This window comes from Panthera pardus, unplaced genomic scaffold, assembly GCF_024362965.1.
Source record: "Panthera pardus isolate Hobbes unplaced genomic scaffold, ASM2436296v1 HiC_scaffold_12, whole genome shotgun sequence".
NCBI classification, from domain to species: Eukaryota; Metazoa; Chordata; class Mammalia; order Carnivora; family Felidae; genus Panthera; species Panthera pardus.
In genome coordinates, this window is record NW_026526677.1 from 4789869 (window position 1) to 4803032 (window position 13164).

Here is a 13164-nt window from a genome sequence, read left to right on the forward strand (position 1 = left end):
CTGGAAAACCAATCCTGCAAAACCTGAATCTCTTCCTCCGAACAACCTTCCTTCCTCCCCCTGCCCTCTCCCCCCCGCCCCTCACCCCTGCCCCGGTTTCCCAGACAGCTCTCCTCTCCCAACCTCCTGGAATCCCTCCGGGCTCCCAGCTCCCAGCAGCCCCGGTGCGGGGGTCATGATTCTACTCACATTCAGAACGTCCTGCCTAGGCTGCGGAGGCTCGATGCACGTCAGGAGCCTGAGCAACAAATCCATGATGGCCGAAGTTCCTATGTGCTTTATAATAAGGTCTACAAAATCACGTTTCTTCTTTAAGAAATCCACGATCTAGAGGAGAACAAACCAAAACTGAAAGACATGGAAACGGGCGGAACTGTCAACTCTAGGTCCTACCCCGCCCTGACCCCCGGACCCGCCCCCTCAAAGCCCACCACCACCTTCCGCCGAGGACTGGCAGACATGAAGTCAGTCATCAGACATAAAACCGGAGAGCTGCTGGTTGTTACGGTACGCAAACCCCTTAGGAAAAAAATCTCCCCAAGTATCACGCATTCCTTAATATAAACACATCATAACAGAGTCTTTTTCTGTTCACTGTCATTACTAACTTTCAAAGAATAAGGATAAAGAATTTAATACCCTAATAATGAGCATGAGAATATACCATTTAACAGTTTACGGACATAAATATAAGTCCATTAGACTTTGCACGGAAATGCAGAATATCCAAAATCCTAATTAGACTCCAGCAAGTTAAGAAAAAAAATTCAAAGCAAAAAGCATTTCTACGTCAGTCTAAGTGGCTAAGTGACCTGCTAGAGAAACATCACATCTGGGTTTCATCTGGGTTCACCTGACCGGGTTCCCACAGGGAGGGGGTGAGGGAGGGACGGGCGGCTGCACAGAAGGGACGTGGAAACACCCAGAGGCCACCTGGGTCTCTCTTCTGTGCCAGAAGAGGGAGCCGGTTCTGTCCTGCACACCCTGCTGCGCCTTCTGTCCGGAGCCACCCGGGGTCCCTTCACAAGTCCCAGAAGCAACACGGCCAGGGTGGCAGCCGCTAATCTCACCAAAACCTCTCGAGAGCCCTCGAGGTGAGGCTGCCCCACTCGGCGTTACAGATGAGGAAACCGAGGCGCAGACCAGTTCAGTATGTCGCTAGGGCCAAACCGTGGCTGCCCTGAGGTTTAAACTTAGATCTGTATGCCACAAAAGCCACAATCCTGCCATTGTCCCACGTGGAGAAGCCTAAGAGCCAGGGATGACAGAAACCGCTCCACATCACCGGGCACAAGTGCAGGACTAACCATCATACGTTGTTTCTCTAGACACGTTGTAACAGAAACTTGCAAGAAGTTAATCCACTCACAGCTGAGTCACACGGTTTTTAAAAGCACGAGGAGAGGAGCAAAGAGGAAAAAGTCAGATGTGCCCCAAATACTGCAGGATTCAGTGGCAAGGCGCCGGACGTGGGGCCCCAAGGCACGAACTGCAGCCAGTGCCGTGGCCAGCAGAGCCAGGACGGCAACACGTCCTAGATGGAGGAGGACACTCCTGACGTGCGAGCCCCCAACACGGAAGGCGTCCCACGGCTCGACTTCCTGCCCCGTGAGCGAACGAACGTCCGTGTCGGTTAAGCCAGACGGAGTCGACGTGGTTTTCGTCACCTGCAGCTGCACAGCCCCTTCCTAATAACATATCATGTGATGGGACACCTTCGTTCACACTCTTAGGTCTCAACGGGAGAGAGAGGCGCTAGGTTTGAGCTCTTCCTACAGCGAGAAGAGCAGGGGTGACTCCACTCAGAGTCCTAAGCCAAGAAGCAGAACAAACAACAGAGCGGCCAGGCCCATCTCTCAGCATTTCATCAGCACGTGCCGTCACCTCTGCACAGAGAGGTCTGACCTGGAAGGCCGTGCAGATGCTGAGTCCCAGAAAGCTTCCAGCGCGTTCTGGCTCTACAGTGAAGGTCTGGTGAGAACCGGGACCCGGGGATTCGGGCTCCCCCAGCACAGAGGGAAAAGAAAAGGCACGACGAAGGTGTAAAGACCTGTTTCGATAATGGCTACAACCATCCGAAAGGACCAGGAGTAACTGGGGCTGATGGGACGAGACCCAGCAGTGCTGCCACTTCTCCCCAGCAGGCAGAACAGGGAAAGACAACCTGGGTGACAGTGATCATGACTGGGGATTCACTCTCTAAGAAAAGAGAACTTCAATCCCAACTCATTTAGGAGGGTAATGCTGCTTAATTAAGAACGTGAAAAGAACAACCTCGTCTTTCTAAACTCTGCCTTGGCACAGTCAGACGGACTGGGCCTAAAATAGCTTCAACCCTCCGCTGACAGCAAGGACGGGTCACGGAGCCTGTTTTCCATCAGGAAGGAGGTCAGGCCCGGCCGGCTGGACCAACTGCACCCGGTCATCACACCCTCGCTCGCCGCTCTCTGGCAGATCTGCCTGTACTTGAGCGTCGAGGCTCTCGTGGCTCCTTGGGTGCGTGTTTCCGTAAGCGGATCGTAATCTCCTGGTAAGCACGTCCTTTTTCGCACCAATATCCACCGCAGCTGTGATTCTCAAACTGTCATCAGAGTCATCCAAGAAGGCTTATGAAAAATCCCAGATCGCCGGGCCCCACCCCCAGAGTGTCTGATCCATTAGGTGTGAGGTGGTTAGAACTTGCATTTCTAACAAATTCTCAGGTGGCACTCATGCCCAGGAACCCTACTTTGAGAACCACTACACATGACAGATCCTTAGAATACAAATTTCCCACGCAGATCTGAATTGTTTAGGAACAAAACAGACATGAGGGTCTGGGGAGGGGGGACGGGAGGGGAAGGTTCCTGCCACAATAGTAACGCAGGAATTTCTGCCCCCAGCGCTACTGGACAGGAACAGCAGTCTGAACAGAGACGTCTCACGCTAAACACTTAAGCTTTTGAGTGGAATCAAAACATGGGCATAAACTAATCATCAATTACATTTCTAGAAAAGCTTTTTGATTTAAAGCCTCATCTGTTGTACTCATCATTAGGGGAACGCAAAAAGTAAATAAATAATAACGATAATTAAAAATTCACTTTGCCAGAGTCACTACGACTCCTTCAACCACTCGGTAGGAGCCACGGCGCTCGCTACCTTCGCAGACGGACACCCCACATTCTCATGCTCCAAATATGTCAAAAGAGGAAACCAAAGTAAACCAAAAAACGGAGCTGTGGGGCACCGGGAAAAGAACATGTCGAGGGGGAACACACTCATTAACGTGTGAATCAGTGGTAGGTCAGTATATTTAAAGTATACTCTTCCTCTACAGAACCTGGACTTACGGCACACTCAGAACACTGAAGCAACAAAATGACTGGGGGATCATCTCAGGGGGATGATCAGCCCTAATACTTACCTTTCGGAAAATAATATTTACCTGTTCTGGTTTTCTGCTGATAAGAATACTTAGCACCTTGCTGAAGAAACTGGCAAGTAGTGGGTTCAAGGGGGAATCGTTTAGGAGGAAGCTATATAATTTCATTAGCAAGGACTCATCTTCTCCCAGTCTATCATTCATCTGGGAGACATCAGAAGTGAGCAACTCACAAGATATATTTGGGTACCTAGAAGAACAGGACACTTGTATCATCATCTGTATTAACAGTTTCATGACATAAAGTAAAAACACAAATCAGAAAGGCTTCCTAAAATTTTGTCAAGAACAAAATCACCTTTGGGAATTAGAAAAGCATGTCAATCCATTCTGTCCAACCTGTAGATGAAAGTGAATTTTCTGCCGTGTCTCAAAAATTACTTCTAAAGCAAGCTGTGACAGGATACGTTTTCCCCAACAGAACTAGAGCACAGCCAGGGCTCGGGAGCCTGGGGAGGCCACGCCGCAGGGCGTGGGCCTTCTCCCACAGGACAGGCCTGGCGAGATGCGGCAGCTAAGAGCCTCGGGCTGCAGCCCTGAGCAGCCTGCTCTGACGTGGGAAGCGGCCCGGCTTGTAGGACGACCACGGGGGACGCTGGTGTCCAGGAAACCGCCCTGCACACAGCACCTCGTAAGTACTCGCTCAAGACACATGCAGGTTCCGAGACCGGCCACGCCTATTTTCACATGGGTTGCAAATGGTACCAGAGAGCTGTTTTGGGGGCGCTTACCAAGCGTCCAGTCCATGTCACGTCTTAAGAGAACAAATCTTCTAACATAGGGAAGTGGAGAGGAGGACGTCAGCCTGAGCTAGCTACCCAAGTGGAAAAACGGCATACAGAAAAAGAGCTCTCCAAGCCAGCCTTCCAAGGTGGTCCGGGATCAGCCCCCGTCGGACCTCACTGCCGTGGGACGCAGACCTCTCCGCAGACCCTTCGGCCCTGGAAACACCTGCACCCCGAAAGCATGCTTGCCTCTGCCCACCAGAGCACTCGCTCTCTCTGAAAACCAGACAGCTGATCCGTTTTCTCCACTCGCTCCTTTTACCACAGTTTCCCGTCTGTTTTCAATGGCAACAAATGGAGACGCCACGGCTCTTCCGGCCACAAGCTCACTTCTCTGCTCTTACTTCCGCCCCGTCAAGCAGCCAGGATCCAGAACCAACTAGTCCCCTGGAGCGGCAAGTCAAAGGCTGACCAGGACGGGGAGGTGACGGAACAGCCACAAACAGCCGCAGGACAAGAAAGAGGGGAGGACCGCAGTCTAGAACACACGCCACGCCCCTCGAGGCGCCCAAGGGCTGCCTGCTGCGAGGCCCCCGGCAGACCAGAAAGCCGCAGCCTCTGCGAGGGTCTGGGGTGAGGTCGGAAGATGGAACAGGACAGGAACGTCCCCAGAAGAACCTTTGTAGGGAAAAGGACAACAGAACTGGAAGGCGTGCGGGCATCAAGACCATATGATCAAACAGCTCTCTTCTGTGGCTCAAATTAGAGTCTCTCTCTCCTACTCTGTGCAACACACGGGCTCAAAGACGCCACAACACGAAGTCGCCGTTGTGCCAGGGGCAGGATCATGCACGGGGTGCAGGTGCAGCTTCCGGAGTCGCACCGCCCAGGTTCGGACTCCATGTCTACCACTTACAAGCTGCACGACCTTGGGCAAGTTCCTTAGCCTCCCTGGGCCTCAGTTTCCAAGTCTGCAAAATGAAGACAACAGCATTTACCTCACGTGGAGGGATAGGACATACGAAATACTGGGAAGGAGGCCCGGAATAAACAAAAGCTAACTGTTTTTATTCCTCTATATTTTCTACTTTACAAAGCTTCCGAAATGCTACTACGGGGAACACTGGGGGACGATGTTGGGGGAACATTGTCTCAATTACCCCAATTTGAAATTGCTGGCAAATAAAGGACTGGTAAAAGGTAGTGGCCTCAACCGTGGCCGCAAACCAAACGCGTAGCGTGTATTCTCCAAATTCTGACACACGAGGTCCAGGAGAGGCTAGAGGCATTTAAAAACTTTTTTCAAGGAATTTTTCACCTGTTTTTGCACAGTGACTGAGACACACGACCTAGATAAAGAGGCACACGTATGGGCCTGGGCACTATACGAAAGGCTCAAGGTCCTGGTTCTGGACAGGCTGGGGTCCTCTCTCTCTCCCCTTCCCTACCTCTCAAACATTAAACGAGCTTCTAAAACACCCTAAGACCCCCGCCATCCCACCCTGCGGCAAGCGCCACCCTCCCCTCCCCCCCCGGCCCCAGCACAGGCTCTGACCCCCCGATTCTTCTGTAGCTACACCCCCACCTGCATCTGGACTCCTTCCTCCTCCCCATCCCCAGGGCCGACTCTGCTCCTAAAGCCCCCCTCCCCTTGTCCTTCTGACCACATGGCCTCCCGCCCGCTTAGGCACAGCACGTCCCTGGATGGCTCCCTCCCTCTGCCCCGTCATTTCCCACTGGACTGCACACGGCCTCACCGGCACAGAAACCCCCCACTACTTCTCCCACCGGGGGTGACACCACCAGCACACCTCCCCTGACTCCTATCTGCCCGCAGCGCCCACTTGCTCTCTCTGCTCCTTTCCGGGGAAACTAGCTAGAAGAGCTGTCTCTGCTTTGCTGCCAGTTCCTCCTCAGAGAGCTCCCGGCCGGGCTCTCCCCTCCGCCCCTCCAGAGAACCCACGCTGCCGGGGCCCACGTGCTCTGTGCTGCGGTCACCAACGGTCACGGGGCCTGTGCGCAGCGGCCCCGACCCACTCGTCCCATCTCTCCTTCCCGAAGCCTGGCTTCCCTTGGCCTTCAGGGCGGCAGCCCCTCCTGGTCTCCTCTGGCCCCCAGCCCCTCTGCGGGAACCTTGACCCAAACAACAGCACCTTAGCTTTAGGATTTATTATACTACTTAGGAACCGAGGCTTAAAGTTCTGCTAGATCAAATTTCTGCTAAATAGTTTAGGACGGAGGTATCTGTCATTAAAATTAAAAAGGTTAGCACAAAATGACAAACCTTTAACACCTTGTGTACGATCATCAGCTTAGAACAGTGATGAGTTCAATCCACATGTGTGACTAATACAGTTATGAGGTTCACAAAACACAGAAATCACTCCATCACCCAGACTCTATAAAACACTAGTCTACATTTCCTGAGATGACTCTAAGTCGACCTTAACCCCCGAGAGCTTTCAGGTCCCATCTGAAACACCCCGCTGCGCATCTAGCTACGTGTACCGTGTGCCTTACACACAGCCCGTGGCTCCTCCCAGGCCAGAACTACAGCGGAGAACTCACCTGCCCAGCTCAAGTCAAGCTCCCTCAAGACGGTGCCATCCGGAAGGCCACGTGGCCAGGGAGGCACAGCTGCTCTCGCAACCTCAGAGGGAACACAAAAGAACACCAGCATGGCGGTACTACAGAAGCCGTGACTACTTTTCGGTGAACTAAGCACCTTCCGGAAGACGTGCTGTGCCTGCTCTTCCCGGTCACAGAGGTATTAGCTTCGTTCAGCAGGTGAGGAAACCGACCCAGAAGGGTAAGCCCTTTGGCTCAAGCGTTCCAAGGGGGGAGGTCGACACCCCTCCCAGGTGGGCTGGGTGCGAAGCCCGCAGCGCACTGGCTCCTGCCAGGACGAGCCCCGCGACGAGCGGCACCCACACGTGCGGGTTGTTCACCGTGAAGGGAATTCCAAAACGGCTTCTGGGGGATGGGAGTACGCCAGCGCTCCTGCTGCGAAACGTCTTTCCTCTTCCTTTTCGGGGGACTGACCTGAGTAGAGGCTGTCACCAATGCTAACTGGCAATCTTAATGGCCGGCAGAGAACATAACCTCACCTCCTTGAAGGTCCAAGTCGCTAGCAACTTGAAGGCATTAATAAGTATTATTTCTCTGACAGCAAAATTCTCCCCAGAAAGAAATAAAAAGATATCTGAAAAGAAGAACAGACTGGGGGAGGAAGGGCGAAGAAGGATCTAGTAAAAGCCTTAATTCCTCCTATTCCATTAAGTTTATCTGATGCAGAATCAATGACTTTTTGTTCCCGAGTCCGTCCTATTTTGGGGGGCGGGTGGGGGGGGGGGTGCGGAGTCAAACCTTTCAATACAGTTGGACGTGGAGGGACGGCTCCCTGAGACCTAGGCGCTTTAAACACACACGGAGTGCTCGCCGGGAGCTGGCAGGAGTGTGCGGTCCAAGTGCGGTCAGGACACGGGGACAGAGGCCCCCGGCGCACTACTGCTCTGCCGTGAGCGGATGAAAGTAGCGATGAGGACGTAAGCTCGCCACGGTGGTCCAAGGCGCTAGCTAGTTAAATTTGGCTCCACCCACGTTCACCGAGACCCCGCTCCCTGAAGTTAACGAAGCTCAGAATTTATCTGCTCGGTAACGGTCTTCATAACCCGAGCTCCGGCTTAGATCTGCCATAGGATCTCGGGCAGTCACGTAATCTCTAGCTTCCTATTTGCAAAGAAGAGAAAATACTTACTTGGATCGTCTTACTATCTTAAGAAACTTCATCACTGTTTACAAAGCACGTCGCCCTGCCACAAAGCCTTCTGACTGCAATTTAGAAGGCTCCTTTTTAAAACCCTATGATTTCACCGGACTTGGTTCTAGAATGGATGACATGCTCCACCGAGTCTGTCACTCTTGACCATCTTAACACTCTAAATGGTCCACGACGGCCCTGGGGAATTGCTGGACAAGGATAAGATTCTACCCCACTTCACTTCAGTCCCACCCTAAAGAGAAGATTGAATTTTCTTACTTGTATCTGATCTTTTCATCCATGTCTTGAGGTGGTTCTTCTATAATGAATGAGACTAAATCTTCGAGACATTCTGCTTTTAACAGAAACTCTATAAGTTTGCGGTTCTGAGCTTTACATTCCTGTAAAACATCTTCCTCATCCATTAACTCCTTCAGTGTTACATCTTCTCTTTCTAGAAGTGTGTCTATGTGGGATGATGAATGAAGATCAAATTTCCAAAACATGCTGGTCTAAACAAAACGCAGAGAGTATTTCAAAAAAAATTTCAACTTTACATATTAACTTTTCAAATTTCAGCTTAGTTTCACAGTCTAAAATGCTAACTTGCATCACATAAGTACAGTAAGTTTCATATCGAGCCTATAAGGTACTTGTCTAAATAAGTAAAATTCGCAGGGCTTTTCCTTCTCAGAAAAGAAAGTATTTTTATTGAAAACAAAAAATTTTGACTTAAAAATGCCGAAAGAACGCTGAAGCTTGGGATGATGTCAACGTACAATATGAAGCCATCCATACTTTGCTAAGAATGTAATGCCGCGAAAGGAAGAAAGGAAGCCCTCTCTTACAGGGGAAGCGCACATTCAGACACCGAGGTAGTACCTTCCAGCAACAAGTGACCAGTACTTGACCAAAGTGTCCGGCATTCTTCGGAGTATGAAAGAATTAAGTAAATAACCACCACAAAGCAGCGCTTACACGGCTGAGAGTCCTAAAACGATCAGATCTGTGTCATTCTTCACAAAGAAACTACACAAGAGGAAGCTAGTTCCTAAGGAATTAGGGAAACGAGCCACCCTCAGCTATTAGGAGACCCATCTGACACTGGCCGTGCCACATATATATACTCCCCCCTCCTCGCCCTCCCACCCCTCCTCAACAGCCAGGGCACGGCCATCTGCAGAGTCACACGAGGTCCTCACTGGTTACAACTGGAAACAGGAAACACAGAGTCACTATGTAATCTGCAGCTGCCACAACAAGACGCTCTCAAATGCCACTTTTGAGCAACACGTGACAAGATGACAGCATCAAACAAAAGTCCTGATTAGGGTCAGGACCATTCAAAAGTCATTCTTGTGGGTCCAAGATGCTCAGTGCAGAATTCCGGAGCCGGGGTTTGGAGAGACACACACTTACTTCCTGTAACACCCCCTCCCCGCCCCCCACCGACAAAGCCAAACCTACCGATCAACTGCGGCTCTACCACCCGCCCAGGGCAGTGGCCCCTGTCACCGTGATCACTGAAAAGCACGTGAATCTCCAGGCCCGCGCGTGCAAAATCCTGTGCTGGAAGAGCCTAGGTAGAAGGCAGGCAGCTGCAAAGGTCATAACCTATGTATAGCACACATAACATTCTGAGAACTACTTATTTTTGCTAAATCATCCATATTAGATCAGGTAGGAGTATTTAGTATTTTCAGGCACATCCGTCCAAAAAATTTTTTAAATCGGAGATCACGGAGGGCAAGTTTTAGTTATACAGCCAGTCACACCGATCGATCCAGGCACAGAAGACTGGGCACCATGTCGGGTTACTCAGGGACATGGAAAAGTACACCCACTTCATGTGACTTGACTATTAAGTGGACGATCATGGGAGTTTAAAATATAAGCAGTCTTAAGGAATCTTTAAAAAAAAAAAAAAAAAAAAAAAGACTCCTTAAGGGAACAGGTTTTAGGGAAGATTATGAAATATGATGTTATAAAAGTTGTCCCTGCTTTAAAAAAAAAAATTCTTTATGTTTCAAAAGGCACTCATAAGCTCACACCAGTCAGCAGCACGAGGAAGACACGGTGGGCAGAGGGGCCACCCTGACAGTTCACGGAAAGCGGAGCGGCGGTGGGGCACCTGCACGGGGACACGTTCACCACGAAGCTCGGGGGACGGCACAAGAATAAGGCATCGCCACCCCCCATTATGTACAGAAGACGTCACAGAACACGCTAAAAGGGCAGCGTCACAACTCCCAGCACGGTCAGCAACTGCCCCCATGCCACACCAGCGAGTGACCTCTCTGCTCCAGGACCAGGAGCGGGGCGGAGCGCTCGCTGCGACTATAACCCTTGCTAGCGAAGGACAGAAACGGATACTTCAAACACAAGAGCAACCTACTTCTACTACTAAGCCAATTACAAAGGAAACAGGGCAAAGGTGATATATCCCTAGTAAGGAACTTCGGGGGAAAAGATGGTGGAAATCAATAAAGCCATAAATGCTTTTCTGGTTTTCAGACTGTGGAAAATGGCAAACAGAAAAGGCGTTATTACGCCATTTTGCCCTAATAAAATTGACAACGTGAAAAAAGACAAAACGACAGCAAAAGCTAACTGCAGAGGAGGAAAGAAGGAAGCTCCCCAGGATGACGCCGTCAGCACCGTCTACCAAGCTTCTGCCGGAGCAACACGGCTCATTCCTCCGGGAGTTTGAACCACAAATCCTAAAACCTGTACGCTCTACCGCTCTGCCTCATACTTGGAACCGAAGCGTATGGGCACGAAAACAGCTGTGTTCTCACACAGCCCCAGCACACAAGTCCCAGGCCGTGTTCGGGCTCCGAGCACGTATTAATCTGCACTGTTCCTGAAGGGCAGACACGGGCACTTGGGACAGATAATGGAGCTCTCGTTCGGCTCACGGAGCAAAGGCACCTTACACAAGGCCAAAAAAAGTAACCATCCATGTCAGTACACCTTGGCCTCACAGTTCATCATGGGAAGTTCGATCCCGGGATGTCTACAAATTGAAAGAAGAGTTCACTTTACTTATTATAAGTACTTTAGTGAAGTCACTGACTGAAGAGCTACAGGTGTATTCAAATACTTTCCAACGCTCCACTGACATCAGATGAGTTTGTGCTTATTTTGGTCTGTAAACCAAATTTCTGATCATCTAATAGAACAGTCTCTCCACCTGAAGTCAGAAAACTGGACATCATTACTAATTTAGCCTTAAGTCTTTTTTTTAAAGATTAGTTCTCATTTAAAGTAGTATGTCTTTTTTATTTTTTGTAATCCCATATAGAAAGGCGAGGTAAAATGAAGTATACTAAGAAATCAATCACAAAAAAGCAAAGCTGATTACCAAGACCTTACGATTGGCTAATTATAAACAAGATACACACGTCCATCAAGTGGAAACTATAAACGTCCACAGACACAGATAAAGGCACACTCCTTAATTATGGATCCGAATGTAATTATATCCAGCTAATCCAAGTAAAAATGGACTCCCCAAATTTCAACCTTATGAAGGTAACTCATTAAACACCGGATTTATAAAGAAGACTGATAATTAGTCATGACGAAGTAAGAGCAGGAACTGGCAAATGACGGCCCACAGACCAAATCCAGCCCACAGCCTCCATGCTAAGAACGGTTTCGATATTTTTAAAGGGTTGTTTTAGGAAAAGAGAAGAATGTGTGGCAGAGGGCAAATGTGGCCCGCAAAGCCTAAAATATTTACTACCTGGTCCTTTACAGAAGAAGTTTAGCATCCCTCGCTCAGGGGGAAGTCAGGTTCCCACCAACGCTAACTCTCCTCTCCACCGTCTCTGAGCCCGCACGGACGCCACCCCGGACCCTCGCAGCCCACGCGGCTGGGGGCAGCCACACGGTGTGGGGCCAGACTGGCTAGAGACCCGTTCTCCTTCCCCGACTTCTCGGGCAGGTAGGGATAAGCGCACGACGACGTCATCCCCCACGTGCCATGAACCATAAAAATCTCCACGCACTCTCCTCTGCATCTGGCTGGAAGCCGAAGACAAGAAGGGCTCTGAGGGATGGCAGAGCCAAAAAACAGAAGATGCCTCCGTCCCCAAATCACCACGTGGGAGAAAGACACCTGCCAACCTCAGAGCCTGCCCTAGGCGGTGTTACGATGTGCCGTCACACACCTGGTCTGTGTGCTCTCACGGGGTGCCCTCCCTCCCTGACCTCCCAGCTCCTCTAATCCCCAAGCCTGTGACTTCTTGTTTTACTATACTTACTTAAGCAAGAGAACAGGAATGCTTAAGCAACTGTTTTAAAATGCCTGAGTCCTTTCGTTTTCCACCATCCTGAATTAGAAGAGCATTTTTTAAAATCGGAACACTCTGAAATATGCATTTCCACAGTGCATTTTCTTTAGACTGGGTATGCTACAAACTTAAAAATAAAATAAAACCACAGTAGACTTCTTAAGCAAACATTATGTATTTTACCTTTTGGTCAAGCAGCAAACTGACTGGAAATGAATGGCATCAGTAAATCAGTTCCCCTAGCTTCTACTTATGCCCTGTGAGGTAGAAACAAGCTAGGTATGAACTGATAGTCACATACAAAGTTCAACCGCCAGGGCCCTGCAGTAAAATGGAGTCCTTTCAAAAATACAACTAAGATACTCAGAAAAACTGAAAGGAGCTGGCACTTCAACAGCTAATTTTTAGTTAACGTACATATAGTTTAAAATCCTTACTAGGATTTAGGGATAAAAGGGAATACAATTTCTGGGGCACCTGGGTGGCTCGGTCAGTGAAGCGTCCAACTTCAGCTCAGGTCACGATCTCACGACTGGTGTGCGTTCGAGCCCCGCATCAGGCTCTCTGCTTTCAGCCCAGAACTCACTTTGGATCCTCTGTCCCTCTCTCACTCACTCACGCGTGCGCAACACGTTCTCTCTCAAAAATAAACATGAGAAAAGGTCAGGGGATACAATTTCTCACAGCAAACCATGTCATGGGCTTTTATCAGGAGACAAAGAAGGGAATGGTGAATAAAACCTAAAAACCTGTCGTCTTTCTTCCAAACCCTAGAGTTGTTTTAGAAGTTGGAGTAAGACGGTTGGGTTTTCTCCCAAAGAACTGAAGGTTAGGCTGGCGGCTCGCTGGGGAGTCACCTGTCGACTTGCCATAGACGGACGCTGCTGTTCTCTGTCTTCCCCAGAACTGACACCACCAGTGAAAACTACCATCTTATAGGCACAAAACAGGACCAAA

General features: G+C 49.9%; 1 protein-coding gene across 23 annotated transcripts in view; it reads right to left on the bottom strand.

Moving 5' to 3' along the window:
• PPP6R3 (protein phosphatase 6 regulatory subunit 3) overlaps nt 1–13164 on the bottom strand; it is a 138156-nt gene that overhangs the window by 61527 nt on the left and 63465 nt on the right. For 22 of the 23 annotated variants that reach the window (XM_019415230.2, XM_019415228.2, XM_053899362.1 and 19 more), the window contains 3 exons: nt 8189–8421; nt 3428–3614; nt 190–327 (listed from right to left, as the gene is read on the bottom strand). In XM_019415230.2, coding sequence (XP_019270775.1) covers nt 190–327; nt 3428–3614; nt 8189–8415 — 552 coding nt within the window. In that variant the 5' untranslated portion in view covers nt 8416–8421. The remainder of the gene's footprint in view (nt 1–189; nt 328–3427; nt 3615–8188; nt 8422–13164) is intronic. The other variant, XM_019415232.2, reaches the window with a different exon arrangement.